Source organism: Bolinopsis microptera, chromosome 2, assembly GCF_026151205.1.
Source record: "Bolinopsis microptera isolate Bmic1 chromosome 2, MBARI_Bmic_1.0, whole genome shotgun sequence".
NCBI lineage: Eukaryota > Metazoa > Ctenophora > Tentaculata > Lobata > Bolinopsidae > Bolinopsis > Bolinopsis microptera.
The window spans coordinates 12,420,531-12,440,709 of NC_087073.1; the positions used below are offsets into that span (position 1 = coordinate 12,420,531).

The following is a 20,179-nucleotide window of genomic DNA, read 5'->3' on the forward strand; positions in this document are numbered from 1 at the left end:
TAGAACGGTATCAGACAGAATGATCCATATAATCGCTTCTTAACGTTGAAATATAGTACCGATATTGTACATTTATTGCTTGACGATTGAACTTGAAGCCTTGTATATTTTGAATGACAAAAATTGTCAATTTTAACGGAAAGCAATGGAAAGTTCCGACCAGTTGACTGCGATAGCATCAAGCCACAAAATATGGGTAAGAGCTGTCCGAATTTGCGATTATTAATTAAGTTATAAAATGCTATATTTTCACGAAGACCGAAAAATCTAAAAGTTAAGTAAAATGTGCTACTCTTTGTCTGGCAATAATGATTGCATTTCTTTTTGTTTATACTACTACTAGAAAGTAGAAAGCCCGTGGTCACAGGGAGGAAGTTAATAGTATTCTTTGGTAGTCAGTTTTTATCGCATCAAAAAATATCCGTCACACAACCGAAGATTCAGCCGATATAAAGGTGATTAAAATGTAGCTCGCACTGAACACAACGTAATATTAATAACAATAAAACCGATCAAAAAAACCGTTCCAACAACAAACAATCATTGCACGTGCGCGTTTCAACAGCGTTACCATGGTTATTAATATTATGCAGCTTCCTATTTCTCGTTTATTTTTAATTTACACGTGGGTGGTCGTACAGACAGACAGAATGATTCTTTGAATTATAATTTAACTAGAAAACCCGTGGTCAGAGGGAGGAAGCTGATAGTATTATATTTCTTTGGTAGTCAGTTTTTATCGCATCAAAAAATATCCGTCAGTACAACCGAAGATACAGCCGATTATAATGTAGCTAGCACTGAACACAACGTAATTACCACAAAACCGATCAAAATGCCGTTCTAACAATCTTTGCACGTCACGTGCACGTGCACATTTCAACACCGTTACCATGGTTACCATGTAACTTCCTATTTCTCATCTAATTTGCACGAGGGCGGTCGTACAGACAGACAGAAAGAATTCTCTGAATTTTAAGTAAGATGACTAGAAAGCCCGTGGTCACAGGAAGGAAGCTAATAGTATTCTTTGGTAGTCAGTTTTTATATAAGCATCAACAAATATCCGTCACAACCGAAGATACAGCCGATTAAAATGTAGCTCGCACTGAACACAACGTAATTACCACAAAACCGATCAAAATGTTGTAGCGGCAGCGCGATGGGCTCATACTAATTCGTTCGCCCAAAAATTTCACGTGACTTTGGTTTTTAATTTTATGGTTTTGCAGCCGTACAAAACGGTTTTACATAAACCCTTATCCCAACCCTAACCCTAACCATAACCCCGAAACTAACCATAACCCTTACCACAACCCTAACCTTAACGGAAGTAACCCGAGTCCTAAACAATCGAATTCGTATTTGACTAGCCTGTCACGTGACCAAAACCGGTGAAAACGCGAACGGGTTTTTGCCCATAACTCTCCAGGAAAGCATTTAAACTAAAAACCCTACGTCATGGGGGTGATTCGGAATCAGCGTCCAAAAATACACCCATTCCGATCACTTTCATGCACAAAGGGCCTTTTCTGTTTTCACTAAATCGCTCGCCCAAAGAAAATTCTTGTGAAAAGGCCCTTTGGGCATGAAAGTGATCGGAATGGGTGTATTTTTGACATCGTGAATCAAATCAAAATGTTGCACCAACAATAATTGCACGTGCACTTGCGCTTTTGAACACCGTTACCATGGTTACTATAGTATGCAACTTTCTATTTCTTATCTGATTTGCACGTGGGCCGTACAGCTACAGAAAAAATAATTCTTTGAATTATAAGTAAGATTATCTATGAGTATTGCTGAAAGCACAGTGTAAGGCCTACACGGACCGCCTCTAACTAGCCAATCCCTGTTTACATGCCGTGTAGCAGGGGACTAGAAAGAGCTAAACTAGTAAGCGGGGCATAGCCAATACACTATACTCCCATCATTGAGTATATTACCAACCAGAAGGAAAATTTCCTTGTGTTTGGAATCTACCAAGACGAAAGTTGTACAATCCAGCGAAATATTATAATTCAAAGAATTATTTTTGTCTGTCTGTACAACCACCCATTGAGAAATATTTTGTCTGTACGACCGCCCACGTGCAAATTAGGTGAAAAATAGGAAGTTGCATAGTAACCATGGTAACAGCGTTGAACGCGCACGTGCACATGCAGAGATTTGCGAGCAACATTTTGATCGGTTTTGTGGCAATTAAGTTGTGTTCAGTGCAAGCTACATTTTAATTGGCTGTGTTATATCTTCGGTAGTGACAAATATTTTTTGATGCGATAAAAACTAATATTATCTTCCTTCCTGTGATCACGGGCTTTTTAGTCTTATTTATAGTTCGAAAGATTTTTTTGTATGTACGACTATCCACGTGCAAATTAGGCGAAAAATAGGTAGTTGCAAAGTAACCATGGTAATGGTGTTGAAAGGTGCACACGCACGTGCAATGATTGTTTTCACGTCATTTTTATCGGTTTTGTGGTAATTACGTTGTGTTCAGACTTCAGTGCAAGCTACATTTTAATGGGCTGTATACTCGGTCGTTACGGATATTTTTGATGCTATAATTATGAAAACTGATTACCAAAGAATATTATTACCTTCCTGTGATCACGGGCTTTCTAGTCTACTCTACTATAATTCATAGAATTCTTTCTGCTGTACGACCGCCCACGTGCAAATTAGATGAAAAATAAGAAATTGCAAAGTAACCTTGCAGTGATGCAGTAATTGTTAACGGTGTTGAACGCGCACATTTTAGGATTGAATTAATATTGTTATTAAAATGCTCACTGTAGCCATTATATATATTAAATTTTCATCATCATCATTTAATCGCACACTTATTACTGTTTCAGAAGCGTCTCATCGGAAAAGAAGAAGCTACTGAAGTTTGTAGCTACATCAAAGAAACAAACCTCTATCAGATAATAATGAATCCAGAAACTCTCAACGAGGAAATGAACACGCCCTTTGTCCCAAATGCACCACCAGCTCCTAATGCACCACCGGCTCTAAAGGCACCACCGGCTCCAAAGGCACCACGAGCTTCAAAAGCACCACCAGCTCCTAATGCACCACCGGCTCCTAATGCACCATCGGCTCCTAATGCACCACCGGCTCCAAAGGCACCACCGGCTCCAAAGGCACCACCGGCTCCAAAAGCACCACCAGCTCCAAAAGCACCACCGGCTCCTAATGCACCACCAATTTCACCGGCTCCAAATGCACCGATAGCTCCTAATGTGACATCAACTGATGCAACGGACTTACAAAGTGAAATCCCAAAGATGTCCAAGATTCATTGGAGAAAACTTTCCAAAGATAGGAATGCCCAATGCATGATCAATCAAAAATTTAAAAGATTTCCGAAAGGGGTCATGGAGGTTCATAAGACATTTTGGCAGGGACTCCCACAAATTGATATAGAAGAGCACCAAAGTTTTCTTTCGACAAGTTTTGCAGAAAAGGCTGCGTCAAAATCAATTAAAAAAGTACCCGAAAAGGAAAGCGACCATAGGGACATGATAAGAATATTGAATGGAGACGACCAAAGAGCCATAGGCATAATGAGAAAGAAAATGGTTAACGTCTCATCAAAAAAGATACAAGATTGGATGTCCAAATTTCCTCTGAAAAATTTTTTTAAGAAAATGGGAAACCAACTTGAATTTCTTGTAGAGATGGTCAAAATTGCTGAAAGTGACAAGAAGGGTAGAAATTATATGCCACAGCTACTGGACAAACAACTTGACTCTTCTAAATTGAGTTCTGAGGAAGATATGTATCTGTATCAGCTACACCAGATACCAAACTTTACCACATACATGCAGATCGTCAGAATGTATCAAGATCTTGTGGTTGAAAAGGAGGAGAAATATCTTGATTACCTCAAAAATGTGGTTACGGCATGTGCAGAAATAAGAACATCTCGATCTTTAAAAGAGCTCATATCATGCATCGTGCAAGTAGGAAAGTTCCTTAATTCAGAGAAAGATTTCCCAGGCTTTGACATGAGCCAAACTCCTCTAGAATACATAACCAATTTTAAAGACAAAACTGAAGAATCTACATCGATTGGACTTCATTCTCTTAACATACTTGAGAAGGTAAATCCGGGCAAAAATTATGCAAAATTACTCAACTCAGAGATGGAAACAGTATTTGGCTTAGCGATACCAAATTCATTAAAAGCAGATTATGTTTGTAATGATCTGATAAAGTGGGATGGGCAAATAAAAAAGATTGTTGATATTATACAGAACATACAGTCCAACAGTGAGGCAGCTATATCAATAGCAGTCCTAAACTGTGCCATTGATGTCATCGCTAAAAAACGTAGCACCATACAAATGATTTCCGAGAAAGTTGCAAATGTTTTCTTTGAGACCATGATTTATATGGGTCTTAATCCAGTGAGTTATGAAAAAGGCCAAGAAAAGCCAAAGTTGCCCTCAACTTCCCTTTTTTCGCCCATCAGTATATTCATAGAGCACCTACTTAAAGATAAATAACTCCAAATCAAAGAGCTTAAGAAGAAATCTGTAACTAAGGGAAGATTAAGGATAAAATCAAAGCATTTCAGTACGAAAACCGTCAAAAAGAGAAAGAAGTCAAAAGATTTTTCCACAAAAGGAAGTCTACGAATGACCATGAGCAAATCCAAACAGCCTGGAGTGCTAGACGAAATCCTTACCTTTAGAAAGGAAAAGTTGCGTCGCAACGATGTCCAGGAACAGAACCTGGGTCTGGGTGGGGGAAGTGGAGAAATTACAGAGCAAGATGAGCGAGAAAAAGATACCATATCCGAAAATTCTGAACATCAAAGTGGGAGTAATGATAAAGATGAAACCTTGTCGGAAAATGAGGAAATCAAAACGGATGTCCTTGTTAGACCATCTACTTCCAGACAATTAACAATATCAGTAGCGCAAGGTAAACGGCACCGACCAAAGTTACGTTTTAAATGGTTTAGAAACCTGGTGCGTTCAAGTCAACCCAAAGAAAGTAGGAACATTCCAAGTTCAACCCAAAGAAAGTAGGAACATTCCAAGTTCAACCCAAAGAAAGTGGGCACATTCCAAGTTCAACCCAAAGAAAGTAGGAACATTCCAAGTTCAACCCAAAGAAAGTAGGAACATTCCAAGTTCAACCCAAAGAAAGTAGGAACATTCCAAGTTCAACCCAAAGAAAGTAGGAACATTGCAAGTTCAACCCAAAGAAAGTAGGAACATTCCAAGTTCAACCCAAAGAAAGTAGGAACATTCTAAGTTCAACCGAAAGAAAGTAGGAACATTCCAAGTTCAACCCAAAGAAAGTAGGAACATTCCAAGTTCAACCCAAAGAAAGTAGGAACATTCCGTACTAGCCTTATCTTTAAAGACACGCGATCAGCTTCAACTAAAGAATTACTTCCAAATTGTATAGTTTATGTCGATGACTGCAACAGAGTCTACATATCAGTTAAAAATTCTAACTGTCGTGAACCGGTCATCATTAATTATCAAATTCTATACGTTTTGAATCTCGCGATAACCTTTTGATAACAATCTCGCGATAACCTTTTGATAACAATTTTACAGCATCAGGTAACAATTTACCTCAAGGATCAAACTGTACTGTTTTTATATTAGCCACTAAAACTTGATAATGTTTTACACGGTTTGAAAATCGTTTCTTATCATACATTATTGATTACATCGTTGATTGAACATTGTGAGTATTTTTCATTTGATAAAATACGATGTACATTTTATTTTTTTGCTGAGAAAATAAAAATGGATCAATCACTGATTACCGTCGAGGTGACACATTTTAACATTTGAATACAATCAGTGTATCTTCCGCAATTAACTTAACGTACTGATGAGTGCAGCTTACAAAGGCATGACGATGTCCTGTAGTTTTGTTGGTGAGATAAATAATGGTTTTCCTCATTTCCACCGATGCAAGTATTGTACTTCAAGTAAAATAACTTATACAAGGACACGACAAGTAAGGACCCAAATAAGGACCTTTAGGAGCATGTTATTTAGTCCGATTGTTCCGGATTATTGCAGGTGTTGTTTTCCGGGTTAATCTCTTCAAAACAAATCGCTTGAACCGTCTATTACTGAGAATGTATATAACAGGATTACAGATAACATTGATAGAAAGACAGTATACTGCTAGTAGTATAGCCCAAGGAGGCAGGTTCCTGTCTCCTGCTTGTAAAAACCAGCTTACGCTCTCCGGAGTGTAGGACAGGATGAAACCTAGACTTGCCCACATAGTTATCACGATTGCTCCTGAAATGTGCGGGTTTAGATTTCTCTTTGACTATATATATATATATATAATAGTAATCTTTCATATTGCAGTGCAGTGGTCAACACAACCGTGTTGTATTTCTCAAAAAAAGAACCACATTTGTAAATTTGTACCATTTCATGAAAATGTTTACCTTTGCTTGGTAGAGTTTGTCTAAGTCGTCTAGTGATGTGAACGGTAGTGATGAGAAGTGTGATGTTTGCTACAACCGTTATCAGTATAGGGAGTAGTTGGGTAGTGATACCAACTGCTAGATGCCATTCCTTCAGATTGTCTTTAGTCAGATCTGGTTTATGGACAAAGATTTTAGATATCCACAACATAACATCAGTTTATCAATTAACTCTTATTTTATCAATTTACTCTTTAAAAAAACATTAAATAATGATCGCGAGTCGCAACACTGACCAATAACAGTACACGCAAGTTTTCGTGGATGAAAATGTGGCTTAGTTTTATTGATACCCAGCCATATTAGAGCAGGTACAGGGAGTAACCAAGCAAAACCCACTACTGGGTAGAACCAGCCCCTTGGGGCGGGAGACAGAGGTCTTAGTACCATGTACAGCCTGAAAAGATACTGTCTAAATCTTATCATGTAACAAAAATGTGATATTCGTAAATTTGATTGATGTAGATTGAAAGCCATTGATTTGTTCATTGAAATCCCTGCAGAGGGTGAAACTAGCCTGTATGAAGCTAGGACCGTCACCAAAACAGCTTCTGCAGTGAACGGAATGAAACGGAAATAGGACTGAACATCGCAGATAGCCTGATATGCACTGATTATAGTGCTGGGAGTTTTAGTGTTTACTTAATTGTAAAACCCATTTTCCAAGCAAACATCAATTTGTTAATTGTTTCATATCTTGATCTTTAACTGTGCGTTTAATTAAACACATCTAAATACTGTAAATGATAAAAACTGTTGTTGAAGAAGAACTCACTTGACCCAAAACCCAATCGTCCGCACAAAGTGTGATTAACATTGGTAGAAATTCAACCATCACCACCAAGAAATCAGCTATCGCCAAGTTTTCAATCAGTATAATGGAGACACGATCTATGTCTATGGCGCGATAGATAAGCGATGCGTAGAGTACAAACCCGTTACCTAGCAACCCCAGAATTATAATGGCAGTTGTGAGAATTATCAAAAGAGATCGGGTCGTTTCTGATATTTCGGTGATAGTAGAACTTGCACTGTGTGATATCAGGTCATCGAATATCGGTAGAGATTCCATCTTATAGTCGACTGGGGGTATCTGAAACGAGTTCTCCTAGGCACAACTAAGCATAAAACAAACGCAAATTTCTAAACTACATATTTTGTATTTTAACCGCATATAAGCTGTTGTTACGTTACGTAATATTTGGTATCTCAGCCATGTTCTACCAACATTTCACCTATCAAATTGCTTAGCCGCGTAATCAGCCGTGACGTAATATTTGACCACATTTGCTTTGGCGCTCAAATTAGATCAACACGCGGTGGAAAGAGGGACTTAGAATTCAATTTTCATAACATAAAAATTACTTACTTATATATTATATACGTATACTTTTTGTGACATATTTTTGATGATTCTGATTCCTGATTTATAATGCTTTCTTTTTGATGTTTTTGATGTTGCGTCATGAAAAACATTTATGACCCTAATCATAGATATCATATATGAGCATGTCGATATTTTCTTATTGTTCACAGCAGTAAAAAGTGTACAAATCTGATGGAAAGAATCACTGCCAATGGTGCGGAAATTGCAATATTAGGTCAATAGTGCGATTCCGCACCCATCACACTTATACGTTGCCTCTGTGCTAGCGTTCATACACTTTTAAATGTTTAACTATTTACAGTCGCACTGCCCTAATGAGCATTTCGACAGCTCTCAAATTTGTTGAGAGAGAGAGCCTAATAACGATGATGTGACTGTTGGCAAGATTGCAACTGCTCTGAAATTTCAGCCCTCACGAATTGGTCGAGAATTTAATGGGAGTATTATAACTATGGGGCAGTGTGCAGGAAAGCAGTATTTATTACAGATGTGCCTAATAAACAGTTTACTGATGGATATCACAGTTTGATTACACGTGGTACATTTTGTTGAAATTATATTATATGTTCGTGGATGTGTGGAATTAAAATCACTCAAGCTTTAAAAAGATTCGCTATATTTGTTCCTAGTCCTAGTCCTATACCCACGTAGAAAGCAATCAGCTTCACTGCAACAAAAAACTAAATTGTTCTATAATTATTATATTTCAAGTCAGTTGTGCAACTAATACTGCTTCTTATACAGGAACTTTGCTGTCAGAACTTCTTAAGCACTATTTCCTCTTTAATCTCCTCCCTGTTTCTTCGTTCTGCGCCTATGGGCTGTTATCTATTTGCACTTTGATCAAGCATCAACTCTGCAACCTTTAATTTTGCTGCATCTCTAAATGAGGGAATAGTCCACCGCTCCACTCCACTAAAATGCTCATTGTAGCCAGTTATTTTAAGATTTTTATGATCATCCACTCCAGATTCACTTGATCAAAGGATTTGTAAAAGCTGTGTTCAGCTGAAGGTTCGTGAAAGCTGTCGCCCACAACTTAACTCTCAAGACAAATTAGGTGGGCGGGGATGATGAACCAGATCTCGTACTTGGTGTGGTTATGTCGTAATGTATACAAACGTCTATATTTAAGAGACAGCAGATCTCAGTAGTTGTGAAGCTGTTTTCTGTTCGCTGAATTTAGCTAACTTTGGTAAACCCCAGTCTGTTTTGTAGCACCAATACAGCTTAAACAGCCATCGGATTGTGTAGCAATAATGAAGCAGCGATGTTGCTACTTGCAGCTATCATTATGGAATCTCTCGTGACTCACGACAGTCATCTAATTATGATCAGTAAGCACCCTGCACCTACGTTGTGAGTGTATGTCCTGTAAACTTTACGATCACTCCTATACCTCTGAACTAATTGAGTCTGATCCAAAAGTTAAGAATCTAGTATTAAGACTGAAAGATATAGGGAGAAGACACCTGGCTCATATTTCTACTAATAATATTAATCTGTTTCCATAAAAGCATAATAAATAATAAACCTCTCGTGTTGTCACATCTCGAAGTCTTTTATTTGTTTAATCGCTCTGAACACTGTCCCTTTATCTTGCGCAACCAGTAATCTAGCGTGCCAGCTAAAGGATCCACCTGACTGGTAACCCTATCCCTCATTTGCTCTCCGATGAGCAACGTACATACCACGTGCGCGTCACATGTACACTTTTGTCCCATTATTGCTTCTTACTGCTGCGCGTGATACCCACGTGGGCGGCACGCAGCAGGTCACGTGTCAGCATGAGCTGGCGAAGCAGCGCTCTCTTTCTCTCTCTGTACAGTATCTGACGTGGCTATGTTTACACGCTGTGCTCTGCTATATATGTGTAGCCGTACGTGTACTCGTGTACTTCCCCATTATTGCCTTGCAACGTTTGTTGACGTGTCCGAAGATCACAGCCTGTCTTTAACTCATCAGTTTGTGTGATTTTATTTTATTTTTGGATCGTGTCCTAGTATTTTATTAGGCTTAGAACTTGTGAGAGCCAAGTGTAATATATCATAACACGGTATATTTTAGAGATTGGTAATTTGTATAATGTACTCAGACTTGTATAGTAGAGTCTGAGTTGCAGATAATGTACATATTATTAAGTTCAAGATGAAGACCCACATAACCCTCATACCAAAGCGGCTTGTGCTATTTAAAAAGCCGGTTTAAATACCTCGTTAACTTGTTGTTAACCAGCTACCTGTTACTTTCATAACTAGGGTCATTTCAGGTTTATATTTCAATTCGTTAATCGAGCTCAGCACTATTGTTACAAGCATGCTAACACAGTTCTGTAACAGTAATGCAATAACATTACACATACGTTTAATGAGAACGCCACGTGTCGCGTTAACTTATGGAGGAGACACGTGGCGTTGTCTTATAGAGAAGGTGTGTAATGCATATATTGTATGTCTCTAGACTCACTCCTACTCATAAACACTTGGCTCCCTTACCCCATTCTCTCTTTTTGTGAGACTCCCTTCATTGATTGTATTGTTTCGTAATATAAATCGTAATTTATTGATTTGGTGTCTGTATTTAAATTTGTATTTGATTGCAAACTTATCGCAAGAATGTAAAATTCATAAACCTCAAAGGAACCGTTCTTCAAACCTAGCTTAAGAGTATGTAACAATATGCAGAGATTGCACAGGGAGCGTTCGCATATTATTACATAATCACTGAGGGAGGGGGTTTCGAGATGAAATTCCTTAAGATATTTATGCATACAAGTTGTGGTCTTCCAATAGTTGTAGGTCTCTGGGTTCACTCTAAGCCTGCATGGGGTAGAAGGATTGAAGTTGAGAAGCTTGCAGACATATAACAGTTTACAGATGATGTTGCCCACATCACGGATGCAATCGAGGGGGGCAAAACTTCTTCTGGATAGGCTAGAGAAAGCAGTACTAAGTGTGGGGTTAGTCATGAACGACTCTAAGACAAAATTCATTACTGTGAGGTGTGAACCTGCCAGAAGAAGAGATAAGTTAGGTCAGAAGTACTGAAAACCAGGTGGAAAAAGTGACGATATTCGTTTACTTCGGAGCCTGGATAGCAACGACTTAGCGGGACTTGCGTGCCGGGAAAGCCAAGGCTTGGGCCGCTTGTCACAAGCTCAAGAAGATCTGGAAGCTAAGACTTGTCCAACCTGTGTTGTTGTCCAAAACCTCTCCTCATCCTTCCCATGGCAAGTCAATTAAATGTGGACCGAATCCTACTGACCTACTTGCCAGGATACCTATTGTAGGGTTTTTAACATTGTTTGGTAGTACAAAAAAACTGACCAAATTATTATGTTTGTGCTAAAAGGAAAGCCATATTATATATTATTTTTATTATACTTTTTATCATGTATGTGAGTCTCAATACTGTACAACACCAATTACTGTGAGGAGAATTGAGGAAAAACTGCATTTTAAAGTGGTACAAGTCTCCATGTGGTATGTTCTTTAAAGCCATGTTTGATTCACTTAAATTAGTGTAAGATTACTAATATGTTCTCTAACGTATCACTTTAGTAGGAGGTAAATTCACCGTAGAAAGATGGCACCAACACAGCGAATGAAGCAAGCCAACGCCAAGGCTGACGCTAACATCAATAAAAGGGGCCAGGTTTCCAAGGTTGGTGCACACTATTTGGACATTTCTTCATTAAACTTACTTCTTTTATCGGAAATAAACACCACATGGTAGATCCCAAATGTGGTACATACATTACGTCGTGGTAATAACATGGAAAAGGCTAACCACTATTTCCCTTTCAGCCCAAAGAAGAGACATCTCCTGTCGGACCTTACCTTGTTGGACTGTTCATCTTCTTGGTTTGCGGCTCAGCTGTAGTCGAAATCTTCAGAGCCCTCTTCTAGCTTCTCATCTTGTGTCTATTTATTGTCCCACTCAAACCATCACCCAGCTCGGGGGGAGCCAATCAGAAACTTCGGAATTGTGTTTTGTAGAATATCTTCACATTTTAATTTTATGACTGGAAAAAGTTTCGATTTAATCAACAGCAATTGAAAACTAGTTATGAATTATGATGTTGTACTAACTAAAATTCTAGTTAAAAATTATGAGCTGGGCTTAATTTTTAGAATTTTGATTTTTAAGTTAAACAATGTCTTCTGAACACTGAATATCGTTTCTTCTTTTCGACTGTCCTGGCACTCAGATAACTAAATTTTAATCATGAATTAATCAGGGTTTTTAATTAATTTCGAGCTGCATCTTCGAGCAATATGTCATATCTGACTATGAAATTGCCATTCAATCAAGAATTGTAGCTTGGAGTTATTGATTTTCCGATTTTTAATGGAATAAATCGAATGACGAATCAAGTCTGGCACATTTCCGGCTGTATAGTACTGCGGATAAGAAATTAACTGTAAATTTGTTGAAAACAATCGAACTTAAAGTGTAACTGTTATTCATTTCGTTTCACTTATAAATACCAAAAAGTTTGTCAGAATCCGGGTTACAAATTGTCCAAAAAGTGATCACGCCATATTATGTGAACGACCACTAAAGCTATGGAAATGATTCAAAAATTTTTAATCTGTCATCATAATCATGTCGTCCTGCCCCAGAGCTCCCATCTTAACTTGCTGACTCTGGCTATAAGTTATACCTTGTAGGTTTATAACCTACCAGGACGCGCGCCGAGTTGGACTCGTCGACGGTCCAATATATGGAACAGATATTTTACGAGTATCACCCGTTAAGTTATACCCCTCCTGAACTTGAAGCACTCTGATGTCTGCAAGCGGTAACATTGCTTCGTTACACCACTGCATCTGCAAGCCATGCGTGCGTCCTCCTGTGCATGGGACAGGTCGACGAAAATCCGGAACGATTAATTCGATGCAATTACAGATACGATATGAAAAGAAAATTTTACTTTGGGCAGTATCTTCAATCTTGTTTGTCCCGTATTGCGTATGCCGTAGCTGTTCATGTTATCAGTTATGTAATGTACATTGTACAAAGAGTTTAAGAACGAAAACCGCGCCGATTGCTGGCTATCTTTTTCATTTTCTGCACCTGTGCATGCTGCATGCGTCCAGAAATCGACTTAGAACCGCTCATAATACTAATAGGGTGATAATTAGTTTACCTGGGGACCTCAGTATCAGGCTATCATGTTCATAATAGAGATTAGGCGGAATGACAGGCTGAGCGCGGCCCAGTAACAGTGCGTAAAACTAAACGTATTCACATAGCCACGCTACTGCAACTGCAAGCGCGAGGGCTCTGGTGTGGTTAGACATTACAGCATGCAAATTGAAATACAAACTATAATATACACCGCGTGCAACATTTTTACATTTTATGAAATATTGAAAAACATTTACAATCTACCTTGTCATACGTTGTATGACCCGCCGCTCACGAAGTCAGAAGTGCGCGGCTCCCCCTGTATCATCACTATAGTCACCCCCTGTATCATCACTTTAGTGAAGCGACCGTGGGGGTCACCACGTGATCCAAAATCTACCTTGCATGTAGCGCGATGTGTTACTGTGCCGCGCCACGCACTCAATGAGGCTTCTTTGTTCTCTACATGCTACAGCTAGAGGAGGGGTTGAAAAGGTCACGTGACAGTCGAATGTTATGTAGAGTGATTAATCATCATCCGTATACCATATACTACCAATATATGCAATATGGAACAAATATTTTACGAGTATCATATCACCCGTTAATCTGGCCCGGCGCGCGCTACTTCGTAGCTCGTGCCAATCATAACATTTCGAGAAGAAAGCGTTAACGCGAAAGGGTGATACTGATACTCGTAAAATATCTGTTCCATATATTGGACCGTCGACGAGTCCAACTCGGCGCGCGTCCTGGTAGGTTGTAAACCAACAAAGAAAGCGGCGCGCGCTACTTCGAAGAAATTTAGACGAGTAACATCCGTCAACAATTCCAGCGTAAAATATTATTTTATATTAATTACATTTACATTAATTTGACCAAAACCCATAATCATGGGTAAAGTGAACCGCTGCCAGTGTCCACCCTTGTTAAAAAGGAAATGATATTAATTTGACTGACCGTTCTCAAATGCAAATTGATACTGAGAATGAATAATGAAATCGGTCGCTCGCTTTTCCTATTCAATGAGCTTTATTACAATTCGTAAGCCGTGAATTATGGCTTTTACTAATTCGCTCGCCCAAAAATTTCACGTGACTTTGGTTTTTATGGTTTTGCAGCCGTACAAAACGGTTTTACATAAACCCTAATCCCAACCCTAACCCTAACCCTAACCATAACCCCGAAGCTAACCATAACCCTTACCACAACCCTAACCCTAACCCGGGCCCTAAACAATCGAATTCGTATTTTACTAGCCTGTCACGTGACCAAAACGGTTTTTTGCCCATAACTCTCCAGGGAAGCATTTTAACCCTACGTCATGGGGGGTGATTCGGAATCAGCGTTCAAAAATGCACCGATCTAGATTACTTTCATGCCCAACGGGTCTTTTCACAAGAATTTTCTTAAAATTTGGGCGAGCGATTTAGTAGGAGCGGTGAGTTATTTTATATTAATTACATTTACATTAATTGCAGCGTCGCAAAAAATTGTTAATTTTGCTTATGTGTTATAAAATTAAATTGTGATTCACGGTAAAACTATTTTATCAATTTTTATAAGTTCTTGCTCGGTTGCTCTATCCAAAGCCCTTGCGGCCTTGCGTTTGCTGTGGCGCGCCCCCGGCCGCAGTGGCGCGAAAGCACACGCAATATGGTTAGGTGATTTTAAGTTCTACTACATACTAACTTATAATTTACCATGTCGTAGATTGTTGATTGACGATGTAAATTTGACGGATGTTACTCGTTTAAATTTTTTTGAAGTAGCGCGCGCCGCTTTCTTCTCGAAATGGCACGAGCTACGAAGTAGCGCGCGCCGGGCCAGATCATTAATGATTAACAATGATCAAATGTCAATTCATCGCAGCTCGGCGCGGCACAGTAGCGCATCTCGTTGGAGGACTTCGCCGCTTCGACGCGCCGCGCAAACTAGCATTCTTGCTTCGCATCGTCGTCGTCGTCGTCTTCGTCGTCGTCGTCGTCGTCGTCGTCGTCGATCTTTGCTCGAGTCGTTTCTCGCAGAGCAACGATCTCGACGGGTTGACATCGTCAATCAACGCATCCCGCCGATCTAGCGAGGGTGAGTACTGGTCCTGAACGACTATTCGAAACCTTAACCCTCTAATCTGATCCCAAGCCTAACCCTAACCCAATCCTTAACAAAAGCATATGCTGAAACCATAACCCTAACTAGATATTAGACTAACTTCCTTATACGGTCATATCACGTGATCGAAACAGTTTTTCGCAATATCTCGTCAGGGGAACATTTTAACCCTATGTCATGGGGGTGATTCGGAATCAGCGTCCGAAAATACATCGAATGGAGTTGGTTTTAACTGTCGGGGGCCCTTTTAGAACAATCTCGAAGATCGACTGTAGAGTGATTTAGCACGCTCGATGGTATACCACGATTGACAATTCCCGGCCACATTTTGTTGCAAAAACCGAGCACTTTCTTGTCGACCCGAATATTGACTCAATTATATATTCAATATTTTTTTTGAAGGTGAATATAGAAAAATATGTCAAACAGTATATATACATTCAATTAAATCAAGTGATGCAATTGGCAGAGCACAATCAAATTCTTATTGATGCAATTGACAGAGCACAATACATACCAATAATTTTTTTAAACATTTTTTTGTTGTCCTGTTTGATAAGCAATTGGGGTGTGAAACCCTTATGTCAAGAAAGGTCTTATCAAATGGAGTCCAAACTCCTCTAGCAGATACGTCAAGCCGAGCTTGGTCACCTGTTATAGTCTTGGGGTTGAGGCAGTCACCCTCATTTACCTTCTGTAGCTGGGGTTCAACTTTCACATCATGACATACCTCACGATGGAGATTTGCCATTGTGTCTCTGATGTTGCTTGTTATGGGTCATTATCACGTAGCCCCCTAGCTTACAGGTGAGAAGGTGGTCAAGATCACTTGTTTTCCCACATCCACAGGTGACGGTAGTGTTTGGTATCCACCAGCTGTAGCGTAAGCAGACACTGTCATGAAACTCCTCTTTGTTCAGAGTGTAGCCATACTGTTAAATAGCAATGTGTTAAGCCAACTGGACGCTCCCTTTTCTCTTGCTGCTAGTAGTGCTCTCTTAGAGGAGGTGCCACATCTTTCAGCTATAGCATTAAACTTGGCTTGGAGCTCGGAATTCTTCAATGTTTTGATCATTTCTTTCCCCGATTTGGTGAGGTTACTGGATGCAGTGTAAACTTCCTGTTGGTCCACAATTGCTTTTGTTAGCTCAGTGGTGAGTAGCTTGGAGGCTGTGTACTCAGAGTGGCATTCTTCGTGGGGTTTACCAATGCCCAATCCTCCCAATCTTATTGGTAGACTTAACACGTCTCTTTCTAAGTCTGAAATCTCCCTGCCCAGCATCTTTGGCAGAAGCTTTTGTCTTATCTCATGTTCTAGACTCTAGAGGCTCCATGGCTTCAGAGATGTGGGGCACAGTACTTTGAACAAGCTTCCATCTGTGTTGGATGCCAGAGATGTAGGCTAAGTAGGCTGCTTGAAGCTCAGATTCTGCAATATCAGCTAGTATCTTGCTTATTCTATATTGCACGAGAAATTAGAGATTACGATGTTATCTTACAATCAACTTTGTTGAAATCTGTTTTAAACAAAAATTGGTATGAAGTTGGTTACTCTCTACCCTTTATATAGTTCATGTTTAATCTGGACGGCATTCTGGCAACATATTTCTGTTAGATACTGTATTCGCACAAGGTGTTTCTTAGATTTCGAGATTCGAAGACATTCTTTTTAATAAAATTATAAAATTGCACATAACCCCTTCAACTCTAGTTGTGATAACGTTATCATGGGAAAGCAATATTTCTGTGATTACTGTTTAAAGGGTTTTCCAGACAACAGAAGTTCTAGAGAGAAGCATCTGAGAAGCAATCAACATAAACTTGCTTATAAAGATTATTACACCTTGTGCACAGATCCTTTAACAATGCACTGTTTAATGCCAAAAAATGTAAGGAACATAATATCATACAAATGCTTAATTTTTATTATAAGTTTTATTGTTTTCTAGGAAACGAGTCTGATGAATGAGCGTTGTAAGAAGTACAGTTTTGGTCTGGATTGATTTGGGCTTCGGATGAAGTTTGAAGTATTCAGTTCAATTATATGTTTTAAAGTGTTAAACAGTGAAATCTCTAAAACATGACCATCAATATCATTTAGCTTTATTTAAGATTCTTAATTACACCAGTGGACTCAATTGAAGTCTTAAATAGGCATTTATTCATCCAATCATGATCTCTGAATTACAGCAATTAAATCCTTACTGTATGTTCTTACAAAATAAAAAGTCACTAATTTTATCACTTTGAAATATAGAATTTCTAAAGATGCCATGGCCATTTGATGATGACGACAATGATCCTTTCAAGATGGGGGATCGTCTCAGCAAATTTGACAAAGAGTTTGAAAACATGTTTAAAATGCTTGATGGTTTACACCAAGATCCATTTCATAAAAGAAAAGAACATATAAACAGCAGTCAGCACTCAAAAGTACCTGATATCAATAACAACCCAAGAAGTTATTTTTTGCATGATCCCCGCCATTGCAATGAACGTAGGACTCACCCAGTAAATCGATCAACACCAAAGTCCAGCTTACTCGACACTGAAGTCAACATTGGTAATGATTATGGTGCTTTACTGGGGAAGGAAGATAAGCAGTCATCAGCCCCATTTTCACCTAATACAGGAGAATCAATTGCCACTACTTGGACCTTCAGAAATGGGAAAATGTGTAAACAGGAACGGAGGGAACAGACCAGTGGAAGACAGCGTAGGGTTTCAATAACATCCACTGATGAGAATGGAAACACAACCACAAATGAATACACTGAGGACATTTGACTAAGCTCCAATACAAAATTCATCCTATGATCAGCTTAAAATAAGACTAATCTATTTATATTTTGTTGGTGAAAAGTATATGGTTACTTGTCTTGTACAGAACTTGAATATTAATCTGGACCAAAACATATTATATGACAAATAGATGTATGAAACCTTTTATTTGATACAGTTTCAAACATTGTTTCATTTCAGTTTCAAAGTATCATGTCAGCCTATTCATATGTCTGATAAGATATCAATGGATGTCAATAATACAGAATAAACATTTCAATATATCAATGTAAGTCTTCCTAATTTCACATTTACTTGTTTCAGGGGGAAATCTGCAAGAATTACGAGAAATTAGGAAAGTGTGACTTTGGAGACTCTTGCAAATATTCACATTTCAACAGTAACTCAATGAAAAAACGTAAGCATGAAATATTTTGCTAATATGTGGCTAAGATTTTGCAGCATGCCCTTATTCAAAATTTTCTAACATAAACCATTTTTTGAATGCTTTACAAATTTGTATGAACTTTATTTTACAAATATTTTTATAACAATGAATTGATACCTTTCTTTTAAACAATATTTTCTTCCTAGTAAGAGCCGATAAGATACTAGAGCTAGAATCAAAATCAATTGAGGAATGGACCGGCTTTTGTTCTGAAAAACGCAAAAGAGGTCTGGATTTCCCACCATCATCATCAGAAACACAGAAACTGAAAAAGGTTACAAAGCAGATCACCCAAAATCTGCCCCCCTCTATGCAACCTATCTTGATTCCCGAACTTAGTGCCTGCCTACCAGATATTGACTGGGGATAGGGGTGATAAGGGTGTTTTTTTAATACTAATGTTAATTTTTATTTATTTAATTTAAATATTAGATGACAGAAACATATTTACAATTTGTTGTAATCAAAGATATTTATAGCCAAGAACTCCTTGACCTTATGCTGATAAACATGATATGTTCGAGTTGCTGTCACACTTTTAGTGTTGAACAATTTCATTATATTTTACATACTCTTATTATAATACAAAACTTAACGTCTTAAAGTGTGTATTGTTGCTCATTCAAGACTTATAAACATTGTTACCAGCATCATAATAAACATATCTTATTACCACATGACATATTATCTATTGTACAGACTAAAGTTATGTAACAAAATATTTACTGACTCTAAGATCAATACGAAATTAATATTACTCATTGACGCTTATTTCAATGTCACATTAGTTCGAAACATGTTGAAGTGTGCAGTGGGCATGGCTGCTATCCAGCGCTTGAAGGATGTTTTGGATATCTTAGCTGGGGATGAGGTCACTAAAGGACCAGCCAAACACACTATGACTCAATCTGTAATCGCGGTTTCTGCCACTCTGCTGGGTGCTATTGTAGGTTAGTCTAATTCAATTTAATAATTACAGTAGAAAAACTGAGTCACTGCTCGGAACAGTACTTCAACTTTATTCAAAAATTCTAGCTCTAAGATAATAAGATACTGTTATTCAGGCGGGAGAGCCGGAGGACTTGTGGGGGGTTTGGTTGGTGCTGCTGCTGGAGCGTTAACCCTCCCTGAATACCGTCCTCTTGCTAAATGTGTCACCGGGGACAGTAAAGTAGCTATCGCTACGATTGTGAGCGACATCGGACTGGTCGCGTTCAGAGAGCTCGTCAAAAATGGTCCAGGTCTTCTTAAATGGATGCAGAGTGTGGTTGTTAAGAAATGAACAACAGAATGTGAGGTTTCATGACCGAAAATCGTTAGATTATCATGAGCTGTTATATTTTGTTTAGAAGAGATACGATAATAATTTGTTAATTTTTCAATTAAACAAGATTTTTTTTTCAGTGAATAGGAACAATAAATTTAATTTTTAGTTTCTGTTCGACTGAGTTCTGCATCAGAGCAGTGCAAAGACGAAAAATACATGCCAAAATTTGAAATCAGTCATTTAGATGGTGTCGATCGATTTGTTATCATTGCCACGATGTAGTGAGCATGAGCAGGGCTGTCAACTGTAAGATAGTGAGCATGAGCAGGGCTGTCCACTGTAAGATATTAAACAAATTATTTTAAATTATTTCATTATCAAGATCAGATTGTAATCCGAAAAATCTTGTACAGTTAGTGAATTTTATATATTTTTCAATGATTAATTCGAAATTTATTTATTATTCCAGTAAGACCTTTTATGTTTGTTACTAATTGTAGTTCATTATACTTATAGCTGTTTTTAACTCTATTTTGCCCTAATTCACTCTTGTATAAAATATCTTAGATT

At 38.4% G+C, this 20,179-nt stretch overlaps 3 protein-coding genes across 4 annotated transcripts in view; all 3 read left to right on the forward strand.

Moving 5' to 3' along the window:
* The first annotated feature begins 67 nt into the window (after nt 1–67).
* Nucleotides 68–4,609, forward strand: LOC134826441 (formin-1-like). The gene is made up of 2 exons (XM_063838815.1): nt 68–196; nt 2,859–4,609. Exons 1-2 carry the CDS (start codon nt 146–148, stop codon nt 4,512–4,514), a joined length of 1,707 nt encoding a protein of 568 aa, XP_063694885.1. The 5' UTR covers nt 68–145; the 3' UTR covers nt 4,515–4,609.
* LOC134826442 (fumarylacetoacetase-like) overlaps nt 74–20,179 on the forward strand; it is a 39,440-nt gene continuing 19,334 nt past the window's right edge. The window contains exon 1 of the mRNA XM_063838816.1: nt 74–78. The gene's annotated coding sequence lies outside the window, so the exon portion shown is untranslated. The remainder of the gene's footprint in view (nt 79–20,179) is intronic.
* LOC134811418 (uncharacterized) lies at nt 19,135–20,122 on the forward strand. 2 transcript variants are annotated; one of them, XR_010159802.1, is made up of 3 exons: nt 19,135–19,292; nt 19,407–19,887; nt 19,921–20,122. XR_010159802.1 is itself a non-coding variant. In XM_063818216.1 (2 exons), exons 1-2 carry the CDS (start codon nt 19,139–19,141, stop codon nt 19,622–19,624), a joined length of 372 nt encoding a protein of 123 aa, XP_063674286.1. In that variant the 5' UTR covers nt 19,135–19,138; the 3' UTR covers nt 19,625–20,122. The 2 variants fall into 2 exon arrangements, 1 of the variants encoding a protein (XP_063674286.1); XM_063818216.1 differs by having other exon boundaries at nt 19,407–20,122.